General features: G+C 41.4%; 1 protein-coding gene across 2 annotated transcripts in view; it reads left to right on the forward strand.

Moving 5' to 3' along the window:
• The window catches only part of MED13L (mediator complex subunit 13L), a 333854-nt gene extending 320437 nt beyond the window's left edge, over positions 1-13417 (forward strand). For both annotated transcript variants that reach the window (XM_075012327.1, XM_075012328.1), the window contains exons 29-31: positions 4080-4241; positions 9804-9916; positions 10585-13417. In XM_075012327.1, the coding sequence (XP_074868428.1) occupies positions 4080-4241; positions 9804-9916; positions 10585-10717 (408 nt within the window). In that variant the 3' untranslated portion in view covers positions 10718-13417. The remainder of the gene's footprint in view (positions 1-4079; positions 4242-9803; positions 9917-10584) is intronic.
• The last annotated feature ends 365 nt before the right edge of the window (positions 13418-13782 follow it).

Here is a 13782-nt window from a genome sequence, read left to right on the forward strand (position 1 = left end):
AGATCTAGTATACCTTTTTGTACTGAAAAATAATTCCTTTAAAACATGGTCCATGAGCAGTTTGCTACTGACTTTTTTAGAGGTGGCTAGTGCTCAGTATAAATTGTCAGTTGGAGTCCATAGCCTTCAGGTGCCTGTAATGTAAAACTGACCATATGGCTGCATGTATTTGTTGACCCAGTAATTAGAAGTTAAGGATCAATACCAGCTACATCACTGTTAGACAGAGGAGAGATGGAGGACTTGCTTAAATGCTTCTCAGTTCCATTCTCCATCAATTTCCCAGTAGTTTAAATAAAATTACTGAAATACTTGATATCAGAGGGGTAGCCTTGTTAGTCTGTATCCACAAAAACAATAAGAAGTCCTGTGGCACCTTATAGACTAACTGATTTTTTTGGAGCATAAGCTTTTGTGGGCAAAGACCAACTTCGTCTTGCATTTATTGAAGTGGGTCTGTTGCCCACAAAAGCTTATGCTTCAGAAGAAAACCTGTTAGTCCATAAGGTGCCACAGGGCTTCTTGTTGTTTTTACAAAATAATTGATATCAGCATAATTATATTGTGTTATTTTATAAAATAAAATATGCAGAGTTTAAAAATTTTATAAACAGATTTTTTTATTTTTTGGGCAATATTTTAATATTTTGGCACAAAATTCCCCAAAAGAATAAGGAACTGCTTCATATAACTGTCTTCAATGAAAATTCTATCCCACTGGCTTTAAAGAGGCGCCAAAAGGTTAATGACCAAAGAGCTTGGAGACCTGGACAGGTCTCTTCTGGGTGAACCTGTCCTAATAATTCAGTTTAACCATTAACAAGGGACTAGTAATTGAGGTGTAATTTTTGTTTTTAGAAAAGCAACAGCGTGTGATCATTGCCTTCTGGGTCAGGGCAGGTCAAGCCTTTATCCACCTAACCTGTAATTGATTGTTGTAGTTTACTTGTGTAAACCCTGATTGCTCAGCAGCAGTTTCAAAGTCTGCTGTTGGATTTTCCAAGTGCCTGCAGCCAGGTGAACTGCAGCCCTTTCTACGCACAACCGCTTTAGGGGCTGTTTAATTTTCTTTTATGCCTGATTAAGATGCTGCTTTTGGAGAAAGGGCTGCTTTGAGGACTAGATTGGAATGTTTCATAATTAAACCAATTTGGGTGTAGTTGGATCAGATGCGTGTTTTCCCCCAACTCAATCAGAAAGCATGTGGATTAAATGGATTGCCAATCCACATTCTTCTGAGACCCAGCTCAGTCTAAACTATGTTTCAACTTTCGAAGTCACCATGTCTGAATCTACCAAAGTAATAAAAAGATGAGAAAGAACATTGACGAAAAACCAAAGGACCTATAAAAATGTAGTTAAATTTAAAACATGAAATTAACTTCTCTTGAGCAGAACAAACATTACTTCTCTTACCAGTTTTTGAAGTCTTCCTGTATAGTGGTTAGTTTGATAGATGATGTGAACATCTTGAACAGAGGATGAGGGAAATTAAGGTGTGCCAAAGTAAAATTTTTTAATTCAGTCTATAATGCAATGGTCACATATTCCATCTATCTACTGCATCCTGCCCCAGTGATGCTAGCTACCAATGGAAGCATGCCAAACTTGTTTTTCCAGCTAGTTGGACTTAGTATACTAATGAGAATAGTTGGTACAGCTCTTCGAAAACTCATATAGAAAACAATCAGTAATGTTTATTTCCTTACCAAAAGAAGGGACTTTATCCAGGATATGGGGGAGTGGGATTCAGGAAAACACACAATTTTTATAATGATGTTTCATACCACACTACTTTTTGTCCTCGTTAAACTGATTGTTCAGTGGGGTGTGAACGTAAACTTAATTTCCATCACAGTTAACACAAGCAAAATTTCCTTAGCAGTAGTGCACATAACAGCAGACAAGAATGAAGGAAAAGGTGTGAGTTTATCCAGTTTAAAGGCACCCTCTTCACTTCACTCTGTTATAGCCTAGCTTTTTTGTTCTACCTTAAATATCCTGAAAATTTGAACTCAGTTACTAATGCTGCTTGTAGCAGTTTTTCCAGTATTGGACATTCATTCCCAGTGCCACTCTCTCTGTCTTTCCTTCCACACCATGGCATTAACAGGTGTAGAACTCAGAGCATGAGCTAAGGATTCTAAACCTTATTCAGCAACGAAGGGTCCTGTGGCACCTTGCAGACTAACAGAAAAGTTTTGAGCATGAGCTTTCGTGAGCACAGACTCACTTCATCAGATGCTGGTCAGGACCCTTCGTTGCTGTTACAGATCCAGACTAACACGGCTACCCCTCCGATAGTTAAAGCTTATTCGTAATCCTCCAGGAGGTGGCACTGTGTGGATACCTAGGCTTGACAGCTCAGACAGTGGGGGTCTGCAACCTAGGACTCTGGAGCCACATGTGGCTCTTTAAGGACTTCTTTGTGACGCCTGACGCTATAATTGCAAAGGTTTAAAAAAAAAAAAAAAAACCTTCTGATTATTTTCAATAAACAGTGAATGTCTAAAAGCCTGAAAATGAGCAACTAATATTTAAATAGCAAACGATATGTGATGTCAAAATGTTAAATAACTCCCCCTAGTGTCCTCTAGAGAGAGAGAAGGTTCAGGAGTGAAAGTCAGGAAGACAGTCGTACAAACACACACACAAAGTTTGAGGAAATAGAATATGTAAAAAGTTTACCATCCTGCAAGAAACCTGTATCACATTACAAATCATTGTGTGTGCACTGCTCTTAAGATAGAGGTTAGAAAAAGTATAGTTTGATGTTAGTTATTAAGGACCATCTTGTATTCACATGCATTGAGGCTCTTGAATTATTGCGTTGTTTACCAAATTGGAAAAAAATGGCTCTTCTTGCTCTTTTGGTTGCTGGCCCCTCAGTCAGACAGCGTTCATCAAAAAGTGTTCTAGTAAGAGAAGCTATGCAAGCATGGCGTCTCCACGCTGAGACCTTTTAGCTAATGGACTAGCAGGCTGAAGTTTCCTCTCATCTGAAGTTTGTTCTCTGAAAGAAAATATTCTTGAGTTGAAACATCTGCAATGACATAATGTTGTCTTATAGAATCTCAGCTAGTGGGATTTTTAGCCTTTTTTAAATTAACCAGTTGAATAAATGTAAATATGTTCGGTTAGGGTGAAAGAACGTAACAGGATCTTGTATGTAGCACAATTCATATCAAATACTCTACCACAGAAATTTACCATATAAAATAAACTAATTATTGATTGTCATAACTAGCACAGGAAGGAATGGAAAAGAGGAGGTATGTTTCCTCTTGGACTGTATACAGTACAGTACATGATACTTTTACCTTTAATATAACGTAGCACATGTTGTTTTTCCTTGTGTGAGAATAATGTGAATAGTCAGTATAATTTGTCACACCCATGATATAACAAATGTAACTGTCTGAAAGAGTAGATACAGTTACAAACTTGAAAGACTGAATTATTTGTCTGAACTCACACATCTTTGACAAAAAACAGCCATTTTTAAGCTACTTTTACAGACCCAAAAGGGTGTCTCTTAGTATTCCCTTACATTAGCTAAAGAGACTGGAATTTGCAATTTGCTGAAAGCTTATTCTGCAGCATATGGGAAAACTCATGAAATTTATGAAAAGTAGAAATCATGAAATTTCTCCAGCCACTGCTGAACGAAAAGTCATCCTAATGCCATTCCTCAGAACACCTCAGTCTTCCACTAATCTAAGGAGGACAACTTCCTTCAGGATCAGCCCCTTCTTTTTCCCTGCATCTAATCTTATATTTATGCCATTAGGTGTTGGAACCTGCTCACTTCACTTTGTCATGTTCTACTGTTTAAGGACCTGAGGTGCTCTGGGATTGTTAATCTAGAGAACCCCACTACTAGAGATTAGGGATAAAGAGTCTGTGACGAGCTAGAGGTGTGTGCCACACAATCTTCTGAGATTACCATAAAGGCTGAGTATACAAAGGCGTGCCTGTGGGTGCCGACAGAAGAGTGATTGGGAGGGTGAAACAGGAAAGAATTAATTGATTTTTCATGTTGATACTTTTTTTTTTTTTTTTTTTTTTTTTTAATCTAGAGCCAAGGAGAGCGTCTTCTTTCCAGAGAAGCTCCTGAAGAGCTGAAGCAACAGCCTCTTGCTCTAGGATACTTTGTATCAACTGCCAAAGCTGAGAATCTTCCACAGTGGTTCTGGTCATCCTGTCCACAGGCACAAAACCAGTGTCCCCTGTTCCTGAAGGTTTGCCTAATTTCCTGTCCCTAGATTGAAGGGGGAGAGGGCGGAGAAAAACAGACGGGAACAACTTTCCTGGGAAGTACTGGCTTTCAGGAGTGTCAACTGATTACATTGAAATTCAAATGTAATTCTAGTTTTAAATATAATCAGTTAGTTGCTGCTTTCCTATTTACGCTTCCTCTGCCCCCTGAGGTTTTTGTCTACATCTGCAATGACATGAGCATCCCTTCCCCACCTACAGAAACTCAAGGTTGGGCCTCCCTTTATGCTGGGTTTTTGTGTGCCAGCTGCCTCTTCTCTAATGGATTGGTCTGCACAGTCACACAATGGACACGGACAATTTCCAATTCCTCAACACCCCCACACTAAGAAATATTAAGGGAGGGCACCGGGGCTTTCACTTCGCTAGATCATCCTAAGGAAGGGGAAAATGTGGCACCAAGACCAGAAATGAGGAGCTCAAGCAAAAGAGCAGTTCGTGTGACGCAGCCTCATTGATGTACAGCGACAGATGCGCTATAAGAACCTGCACAGGACAGATACGGATTCAGTATCTTGTTTCTTCTTTGAGTGATTGCTCACGTCCGTTCACTTCGAGGTGTGCTCTTGCCACGTACACGGCTGCCAGAAGTTTTTTCCCTCAGCAGTAGCCGTAAGGGAGTGGCTTTGGAGCTCACTGGAATTACACACACGCTACAGTAAATAGACCACCACCAACTCCCCTCACCCTTAGTTTTTCTTGTTGTCAGTAAGGATGGTGGAGCTGTGCTAATGCCCCTAACACTGTTGCTTCTTGTTGGACTTTGTTCTTCTAGTCTGACTTGTTAAGTTTCTCTCTGTTGTCCATTCTCCATAGTACTTAGAGATTTTAAGTCCACCCTTGGGACTGGCCATGCCCTGGTGCCCGGCTTTTTTATTGCTGCAGGAGGTGCCCGTTAATGATCCACACAACAGTTGTTCATGGTGTTTAGGCAAGCAAGACATCATTAGTAAGTGTAGAATTTGCAAGTCCTTCACGTTCAGGACAAAGAACGAGAGATTCTTCTCAATGCTGTTCTTATGGAGCCCACCCTCACCCTCATGCTGGAGCAGAGCAGTTTGGCACCCAACATTGGGACCTGGATGTGCAGCACTCCCACTGGAAGGGCATCAGTCCCCATCTGTGACTCTAAAGAAAAAGCCTAAGCAGACAGATAGAGGACAATCTCTGGTTTCCTGCACGGGATAGTACAAGCCTGGGTTGATCAAGGCCCTTAACAGATAGTGCTCCACCTCAGTGGGGTTTGAAGGCCCCAGCTCAAGCTGAGCACAGAAGCCCAGCCCATGCTTGGCCAGCCACCCTGGACAGCAGCAGGAGGACTTGCCAACTCCACATTACTTCCATGCTGGAGGCCCTATAAATGGTGCAGAACATTATGTCCTCACAGGTACCACCACACCAGTCTCCCTGGAACCAGTCTTGGGGTAAACCCACTCTTGGATCACCACTGCTTCCCTTGAGGCAGGGCTCCCCATCACGGGGGATGTGTTAATGACCACCCCCTCGTAGCAGGCACACTTCTGATCAGGACAGCCCAGAACAGGGCAGAGAAGCTCCGAGGCAAGCTTGTCAGTGGCAGAATGCAGACCTTTGAGGCATGTACCCCCATCTCCAGCAAGAGAACTGGAGTCAACATAGAGACTATCTGCGATCCCAGTACAGACTGACCGGACACTGCTACCATTCCACAGATGCGTATTGATCTCCTAGGTCAACTTCACCATGACATGCAGCTCCGCAATATTAAGCCTATTCCTTCTCCCAGTCCTGCTTGCTATCCCGCCACTGGCCTTTGAGCATTCAGCGTTGATCACCACCACTGGTCACCAGGACCCTGCGCCAGGCATTCCTCAGAATGATGTGGGTCTGTCTCAGCTCGGAGAGGCCAGCCCTGGTCAGAGAGGAGTCATCATTTGGCCTACTCTTGGTCACCAGTGACCACTCTGCCAGCTGGGCTTCAGAGCATGGTGTTCCCTACTTTCACTTGGTGGAGTAGCCAGCATCATGGGTGCTGCATGCAGGCCTGTGGCCGTAAACTCCATGGCCCATGCAGTAGTATCCCTTGAATCCATTGGGTTTCACCTAGACATCCTATGTGGCCCATTCAGTTACTAGAACTTCGGAGAGACCTTCAGCCTTCATCTCCCTTCCCCCCACACTGGCACCAGATGTCTCGGCGGTGGCACCCTGCCAACCCCTAAAAGGGTGGATGAACAGGCCACTGTGCCAGTAATGGTGGAAGAAGTCCCCTCCAGCTCAGGCATCCTTATCATCATCACTGGTGTGGCTACTGTCCCCACTGGTCCCCCAGAATAATGTGAAAGCTCATCAAGAGCTTTTGAAGAGGGTGGCTGCCAATCTGAGCCTGCATGCAGAGAACCTGCAGGAATCTGTGAACTCCCTCTTTGATGTCATTTGCCTAGTGGCCACTGCCAGGGTTGCTTTGCCCTTGTATGAAGGAGTCACTAAAATCCCAGCTGCCCTATGGCAAATAACGTCATCTCTTCCCCTGACCTCTAAAAGGGTGGAATGCAATACTTCATCCCCTCTAACAGGCATGAGTACCTATTTACTCACCCAGTTTGCAGTTCCCTGGTGATGGAGGTGATGAAGTCCCAGGAGCAATAGGGTCAGCCAGGTCACCCCTAAGAATAAAGACTCTAGCAGACTTGACTTGTTTGGGTGAAAGGTTATTCATCCTCCAGTCTTCAGTAATGGGTGGCTAATCATCAGGTCCTGTTAGGCATTTGAGTCCATCCTCTTTGATAAAGGTGCCACGGCAGCTTGGGCAGCACTCCAGGCAGCATTGGATATGGCTGACACAGCCACACACACCGTGGTGTGGGCTGTCTCTTGGTTGCTTCTCTTGAGTTTTTTCTTGGAAGCTTAGCAGTTGTGCAAGATCTCCCATTCAGTGGGCATGCCCTGTTCACAGAACAGACTTTCATGAAACTCCATGGTCTTAAGGATTTCCATATGACCCTGAAGACATTGGAACTCTATGTCCCCAGCCCTTCCCACAAGTGGCTCAAGCCACAGCTTTCCCAGGTCCAAGGGAGCCACTTCCTATCAGGAGCCACCACAAAAAAAATCTTGGGGGTTTTAAAGTCACAGCAAGGTCAACAGCCTAGCCTTCCAGCCAACCATGTTCAACCATTCCAAATTGTGATCCAAAGCAGAGGGGAGGAGGGACAGGGACACCCATATTGAAGATTCTCAGTTACCACACAAGGGGAGTAATCCTCTCATCTTCATCTCGCCAGCTGAGAGAACGAAGGGCCTATGGGTGTCCACACAGAGGATTTTTGAACTGGATAAACACTTGCATACAGACTTGTTATGAATTGGCAGGGGTCCCATCCCCACTGATCATGATGACACACTCATCCAGAGCACAAGCATCTTTGGTGGCATTCCTGGCTCACATTCCAATACCGGACATCTGTAAGGCCGCTGCATGGTCATCGGTACACTTGCTGCCAACCCACCGTGCTATCACTCAGTAGGCCAGGGATGATGCTGAGTTCGGAAGAGCTGTGTTGTGAGATGCATGTCCATGACGGCTACCTGCTTCGAGGGATACTGCTTGGAAGTCACCTCAGTTGAATGGACATGAGCAGTCAGTCAAAAAAGAGAAGCCAGTAACCTGTTTCCATAACTGGTGTTCTTCAAGATGTGTTACTCATGGCCATTCAATCTTCTGCCCTCCTCCCCCACTGTCAAAGTTTCTGGCAAGAAGGAAGTGAGGATGGGAAGAGCTGGCAGTGCCCTATGTACTGTGACATGTGCCTGCCACTCTAGAGGGTGTCAGAGTCAGGCTCATGTGGGTACTGCTGAGGATAAAATCTTCCAGCACTGGTGCATGTGGCAACCACACACACTTAAGTTGAATGGACATCTCAAAGAACATTAGTTATGGAAACAGCTGTCTTTTCTTTTTTACGTTTAACTTTTTATAGATTTTCATAAACTGGCAGTGAAAAGTATAAAACTATACGACTTACAGCTCGTGCATGTTTCCAAATATCGCAGGCTTCGCAGGATTGCCAGTAGAGCTATGGAATTTCACAATTTTATAACTTGTCAAGGCAGCAAGACTAAACAGTATATAGACTTCACATATTAGAGAGGGAATAAGAAATAAAATAGAAGCCATGCATGAACAGGAAGAAGAGGGTAGTGGGATCAGTATCTTTAGAGGATTTTTCTGTAATCCTACAGATTTTTTTACTTAATACCATCTTCCGTGTATATAATGCTTTCCATTCCAAAACATCACAGAACACATTATAAAACATACTGGTGTATGTACACTGAAATTCCTTCAACTACTAGAAAAATGTAATCACCTACGGGATGGCAGGTAGCATTTCCACATTATGCAACTGGGGGAAAAGAATGTACCCCAAATGCAATTTCAAAGTACGTACATAAGCAAGACTTAATTAGACAGTCCTCCTGTCCTTGCACATTTCCAATTTAACCTCTTGAATGCTTAATTAAGTACCAGAGGTCTTCCTAGCTGCCTCGGTTCTTTCGTTGGTGTCTATCATTCTACTAGAAAAGACTGGTCTTGTGCCCTTTCCTCAACAGGAGAAGACAGGCTTAAAGTGGTGGTCAGTGAATATAGAAGAGTAAGTTGTCAGTAAGGATACCTTTGTGAGAAAACTTGGCAGAGGAAGTGGATTTGGTACTAAGCTCTGATAATTTCAAGGGACCCAGCCCTGTAAGATGAAAGGTGGCACCTCACGCACCCCATCTCCTACTTGTATATGAGAGATGTTGGCTCCATGCTTACGAAAAGAAGAGAGCCAACTCAGTGAGTCATCAGCCCATCTACTGTAGCATTTCTGGTTCTAAGTATATGCTTGGCTAAACCCTGCTTTGCTTGCTAGATTTAAGATTACAAACCAAACAGATATGAAATCGGGGATCAACGGTAAGGTTTTTGCTCATTTTAAACCTCAGTTTTTGAGGTTTGGGAATGTATCAGAGCTATTAAAATTCAATTTCCAGTGGTAAAAAGCACAGTCAACACAGACAAAAACCACAGTTTTCTGGATGCTATCCTTAAACATGTGAATGGGTTTGGACTTTCTGCTGCTGGATTCAGAAGCGCACTGGGTGTGGTAACTCCAGTTGCTGACACTTTACATATTGGCTATTTGGCTTTTGGGGCCAGCTTTTTTACATATATAGTGCCTGTGGATTTTGGACCCCAGTTCACTGTGATTTTCAGAGGCATGTGACCCCCAGTAATAAAAATGTGCAGCGCAGTTCAGAGAAGCATTAGAGAATAAAATTGCAGAGATACAGAGTGTATATGGACACACTGTATGATTCAGCAGAGAACAGTATATCCAGCTCTAGAGTCTAAACCTAGTTCACCAAAATTTCAAGTTGTCCTGGGAAGTGGGGGAGGGCCCTGCTTATTTAAAAGTTCTCAGATATGTCTGCTGGTCTTTGTGAAATGTTCAAACACACCTCTGATGCAAACGGCTATGTTTGTCACTTTCCTTCCATAGGCCTCATTGCATCACCATATCTCCGTAGCGCAGACTGATGAACTTCTCTCGGTCAGGAACTCTCAACGGGTTCCCCATCCCCTCGACTCTAAAACTACATCAGATGTTCTGAGGTAACATTTTCTATGCTGTGAATTCCCCCGCCCTCCCAAAGCAATGAGAACAGAGTATTGACTCTTTGCTGAACATTACTGAGAGATCTTCCATTGCTTGGAACCTTGGAATCTTTCCCCTGCTTTAAACCCTTCCAGGCTGCACTGTGTTCATCCCTCTTTGGGTGCTAACCTCTGGATACCCCTCCAAAGGGGTCGGTCAGTTTTGTGGTGGGAGTATAAAGTTGAAGGTGAGTTGGGTTGGCTGCTCTCAAGCTCCAGCTGGAACTGAGATTTTTAGGGCTTCTGCATTTCCAGTTCTGCAGCAGGTAGCCAGTTCCAGACCCTAGGGAGCCAGTTGCTGTCTGGACTTTCTGCCCTGGAGCTGGCAGTGTAACAGAACCCAGCGGCTGCAACAGCTACCAGGCTGATCTGCAGAGATGTCAGCTCTGGAACAGTAACAGGTTTCCAGTGGAAATCAATCAGGTTTTTCACAACATTCTGTAGAATCTACATTAGATTTTGCTCCAGCAAATTAATATGGACAAAACTAAGTTTTATCAGATATATTCCTGACTTGCAGAGCTCATTGGAAATTTTCCACATGTGCGTTTTAGAAAAGACCACAAAACAGGCAGGACTGTAATTTTCTAGTGCCATTACTCAGTCTCTCTCTCTCTCTCACACAGGTTTGTTTTGGAGCAGTACAATGCACTGTCCTGGCTCACATGTAACCCTGCCACTCAGGATCGCAGCTCCTGCCTTCCTGTTCACTTTGTGGTGCTCACTCAGTTGTACAATGCCATCATGAATATACTTTAATAGAAAAGCACTTGTTCCTCTGGCTCTTTCCCCTCTCAACCTGAGAAATGTGCCACAGTCTGCAAAAATCAAAACTTTGCTTCTCTTCAGACCAGGCACGAGGTTCTGTGCTGTGCTTCAGTTCCTCCACAAGCACACATTGATTTCTGCAGTGTTCAAAACTAATCAACCCATTGACACATCTCTGGCAGCTTTTATCAAAAATCTGGGCTCATCCGGAAACAGTGAACATACAATACCCTCAATCCAGTGTTAGCTTAGAGGCCCAGAACCTACTGGTCAGTGTGAAATAAAGAAAAGGAAGAATCTGAAGATAACCTTCAGCATGGAGAACTGATTTACAATTAAGGGCAATTTCAGCCTGCACGTAAAGTCTTGTAGTGACCAGTATGAGTTGCCTAAAGGTTATTTTGTTTGAACATTGTAAGATGGAATTTTGCAGAAAAGGAGAACCAGTTATAGTCTGTTATACATAATGGAATTTTCTGTCTATCTGGAGTTCCTGTCAGAGTGGATTGGGATGAATGCATGCATTTGTTTCCTGTCCATGTAGATGTGAATGGTCTGGAGATATTTTAATTTTATTTATTTTTAGGTTTTGTTTAAATTATAAAGGACCAGGTACAGTAGATGATCCTAGAGACCCAGCTCTGTTCTAGCAGAGGATTATTTATCTACATACCTCTGACTCTTCTGACCTAGAAATGGAGCTAAAAACAGTCACATTCAAAATACGTATTAGGAAGACCATGTGCAAAAGAGGAGTATGTTCAGAACTCTAATAGCATCAGCATTTTCTGATAAGAACCTACTGTGTTTTAAAGAATTCAGCTGTGTTTAGCCTGGTTAAATCGAGAAGTGGCCAGTGTTTAATGAAGGATAACACTACTATATGAAAGAAAAAAGAGAGGGGTGGGGAGCGAAAACATTTTAAAACCCAAAAGAAAGGCAAATTGAAAGGGGTAAGTTAATCTATTGTAAAGCAATGGCTGAGAATATATTTCCAGTGAAATTAATGATGTTAGAAAACTATTATTGAAACCTGATTCACCCACAGATCAGGGCAGACTAGTCCATGTACATATCCAAAAGTGTGTTTTTTGTTTACACTGAATCAGTTACAAATCTGGTGTATTTTTTCTGACTATAGGAATATTATTTCAAAGAAATAATTTTTAAAAATTATATCATTAAATTAGTACTTGAAGCTATGCCACTGTGGTGGAAATGTTACTTTGTTTAGTAAAATGATTGCCATTTTTAAAGGTTAATGGCTAATTGAAGCATTTTTATGACTCCTTCATTCCAGGCTTCAAGGGGTTTATATTTAAACTCCATTTTCTAATGTTTGTTGTTGTACTGTGCAGCAGGCATGGACTGCCTTATATGAGGGGTCAGGGCACTTTGATCAGGCTGTGAGATCTAGTTATCTATGAAGAAAATCCTACAAATTTAAAGTTCTTCCAAAAGACTTTCATGTTCTGGTTAAAAAAAAAAATTAAATTCTATGATTTTAAAAAGTATTTTTCTTGAGATAATGTAACATTTAAAACAAATTATATTAAAAATGCTTTTGTGATGGGAAGGTGAAAGCAGAGGAGTAACCTGTAAATGGATAATTTCAATCTCTGCTCCAAGCCAACTGTGTGGCTGTCTCTTTGCAATGTATAGGTAAAAATAATTAGATATCAAAACCATTTGTATCTAATGTGTACAGTGTAAAATTGACTTTAAAATATTGCAGTACTATTTTTTCTTAATCAGAAAAGAAAATTCTCAAGGCCTTTTGAAGAGCATAAAAAGATGAAGATTGTAAACTTGTATAAAAATTAACTTGGGGAGGAAAAAAATGTAAAGTAGACATTTGTAATCTTTTACCACTTTGGGGTTATTTGTTCCCAGGATTCATTTGAACTTTGAATTATTGTTTTGTTTGGGTATTTTTTTTTATGGGCTGTTTTTATCCAGGGGCTTTTCTTCCCCAGAAACCCAGTTCTAAGCAAAAATTTTAAAAAAAGGGCAGCAAGGAATAGTTTTAATCTGGTGTCATTTTTATTTAATTTTTTTAAGTTAAGAGAAGCTGTTGACATATTTATATGTTTTTGTGCAAAATAATGAATGGCAATAGATTTTAAAGAAAAAAATCTTATGTACTTCAGTGTGAAAAAGTCTGTATAATATTTCCCTTAAATATGCATTATTTTACTTGTGAGTTTTTTACTGAATTAATCTGAAATGTACAAGCCCTGGCTTTCCTACAGCGTGAAGAAGTTTCTTTTTTCTTAATTTCTAACTTTGGAAACTGCTGAAATCAAAATTATTATTACAGTTGTTTGAGCTAGAGGGGGTGGGTTGGGGAGGTGGGGAATGTCCAGCATGCTTGTATGTATATTTCAGAACCTTTTTTAAATGTAAAAGCTGTACATTTCGGGGGAGTTCTGAATTTCTTTGTTTTTTTTTTCCTGAGCATTTTGCAGTGAGCTTCTTTTATATATAGCCAACAATTTGAAAGAAAACAAAAAAAAATGTGAAGTTCATTTTAAATCTACAGTATATCGCTGGTACAGTACACTAAAAAGACTTTGATAAAAAGAAACAATAATAATAAAGACCTCCATTTTAAATGTCATTCATATATACCTTGTGGATGAGAGCTATATACTTTTACACACTTTTTTAGATGAATAAATTATTGAATTACTGAAACTTTCGCGTGGAGTTTTTATTCTCTGTAGTATATTCTTAGACTACTGCTAAATTGTTAACAAAGCAGTCCTAGAGGGAGAGTCAAGGTTTTGTGTTTCTATGTAACTGTACAGCCTATGTAGCATGCATAAATATAAGGTCCTTTATGTGCATTTTGTTGTATTCGTACACTTAGAAATTCATAGCTTCTTCAGGCTTCTTACTAGGGTAATGTGACTTGTTATGGCTAGCACTGGCATAACTCTGATTACAAAAGAATGAGAAGTATATTACAAAGAGCTCCACGTTACAATTATTTGCTTTTAAATGTGACAGTACTGTAAAAGCAAATACAAAAACCAAAAGGGTAAATATTACAC

This window comes from Carettochelys insculpta, chromosome 18, assembly GCF_033958435.1.
Source record: "Carettochelys insculpta isolate YL-2023 chromosome 18, ASM3395843v1, whole genome shotgun sequence".
In the NCBI taxonomy this organism is placed as follows: Eukaryota; Metazoa; Chordata; order Testudines; family Carettochelyidae; genus Carettochelys; species Carettochelys insculpta.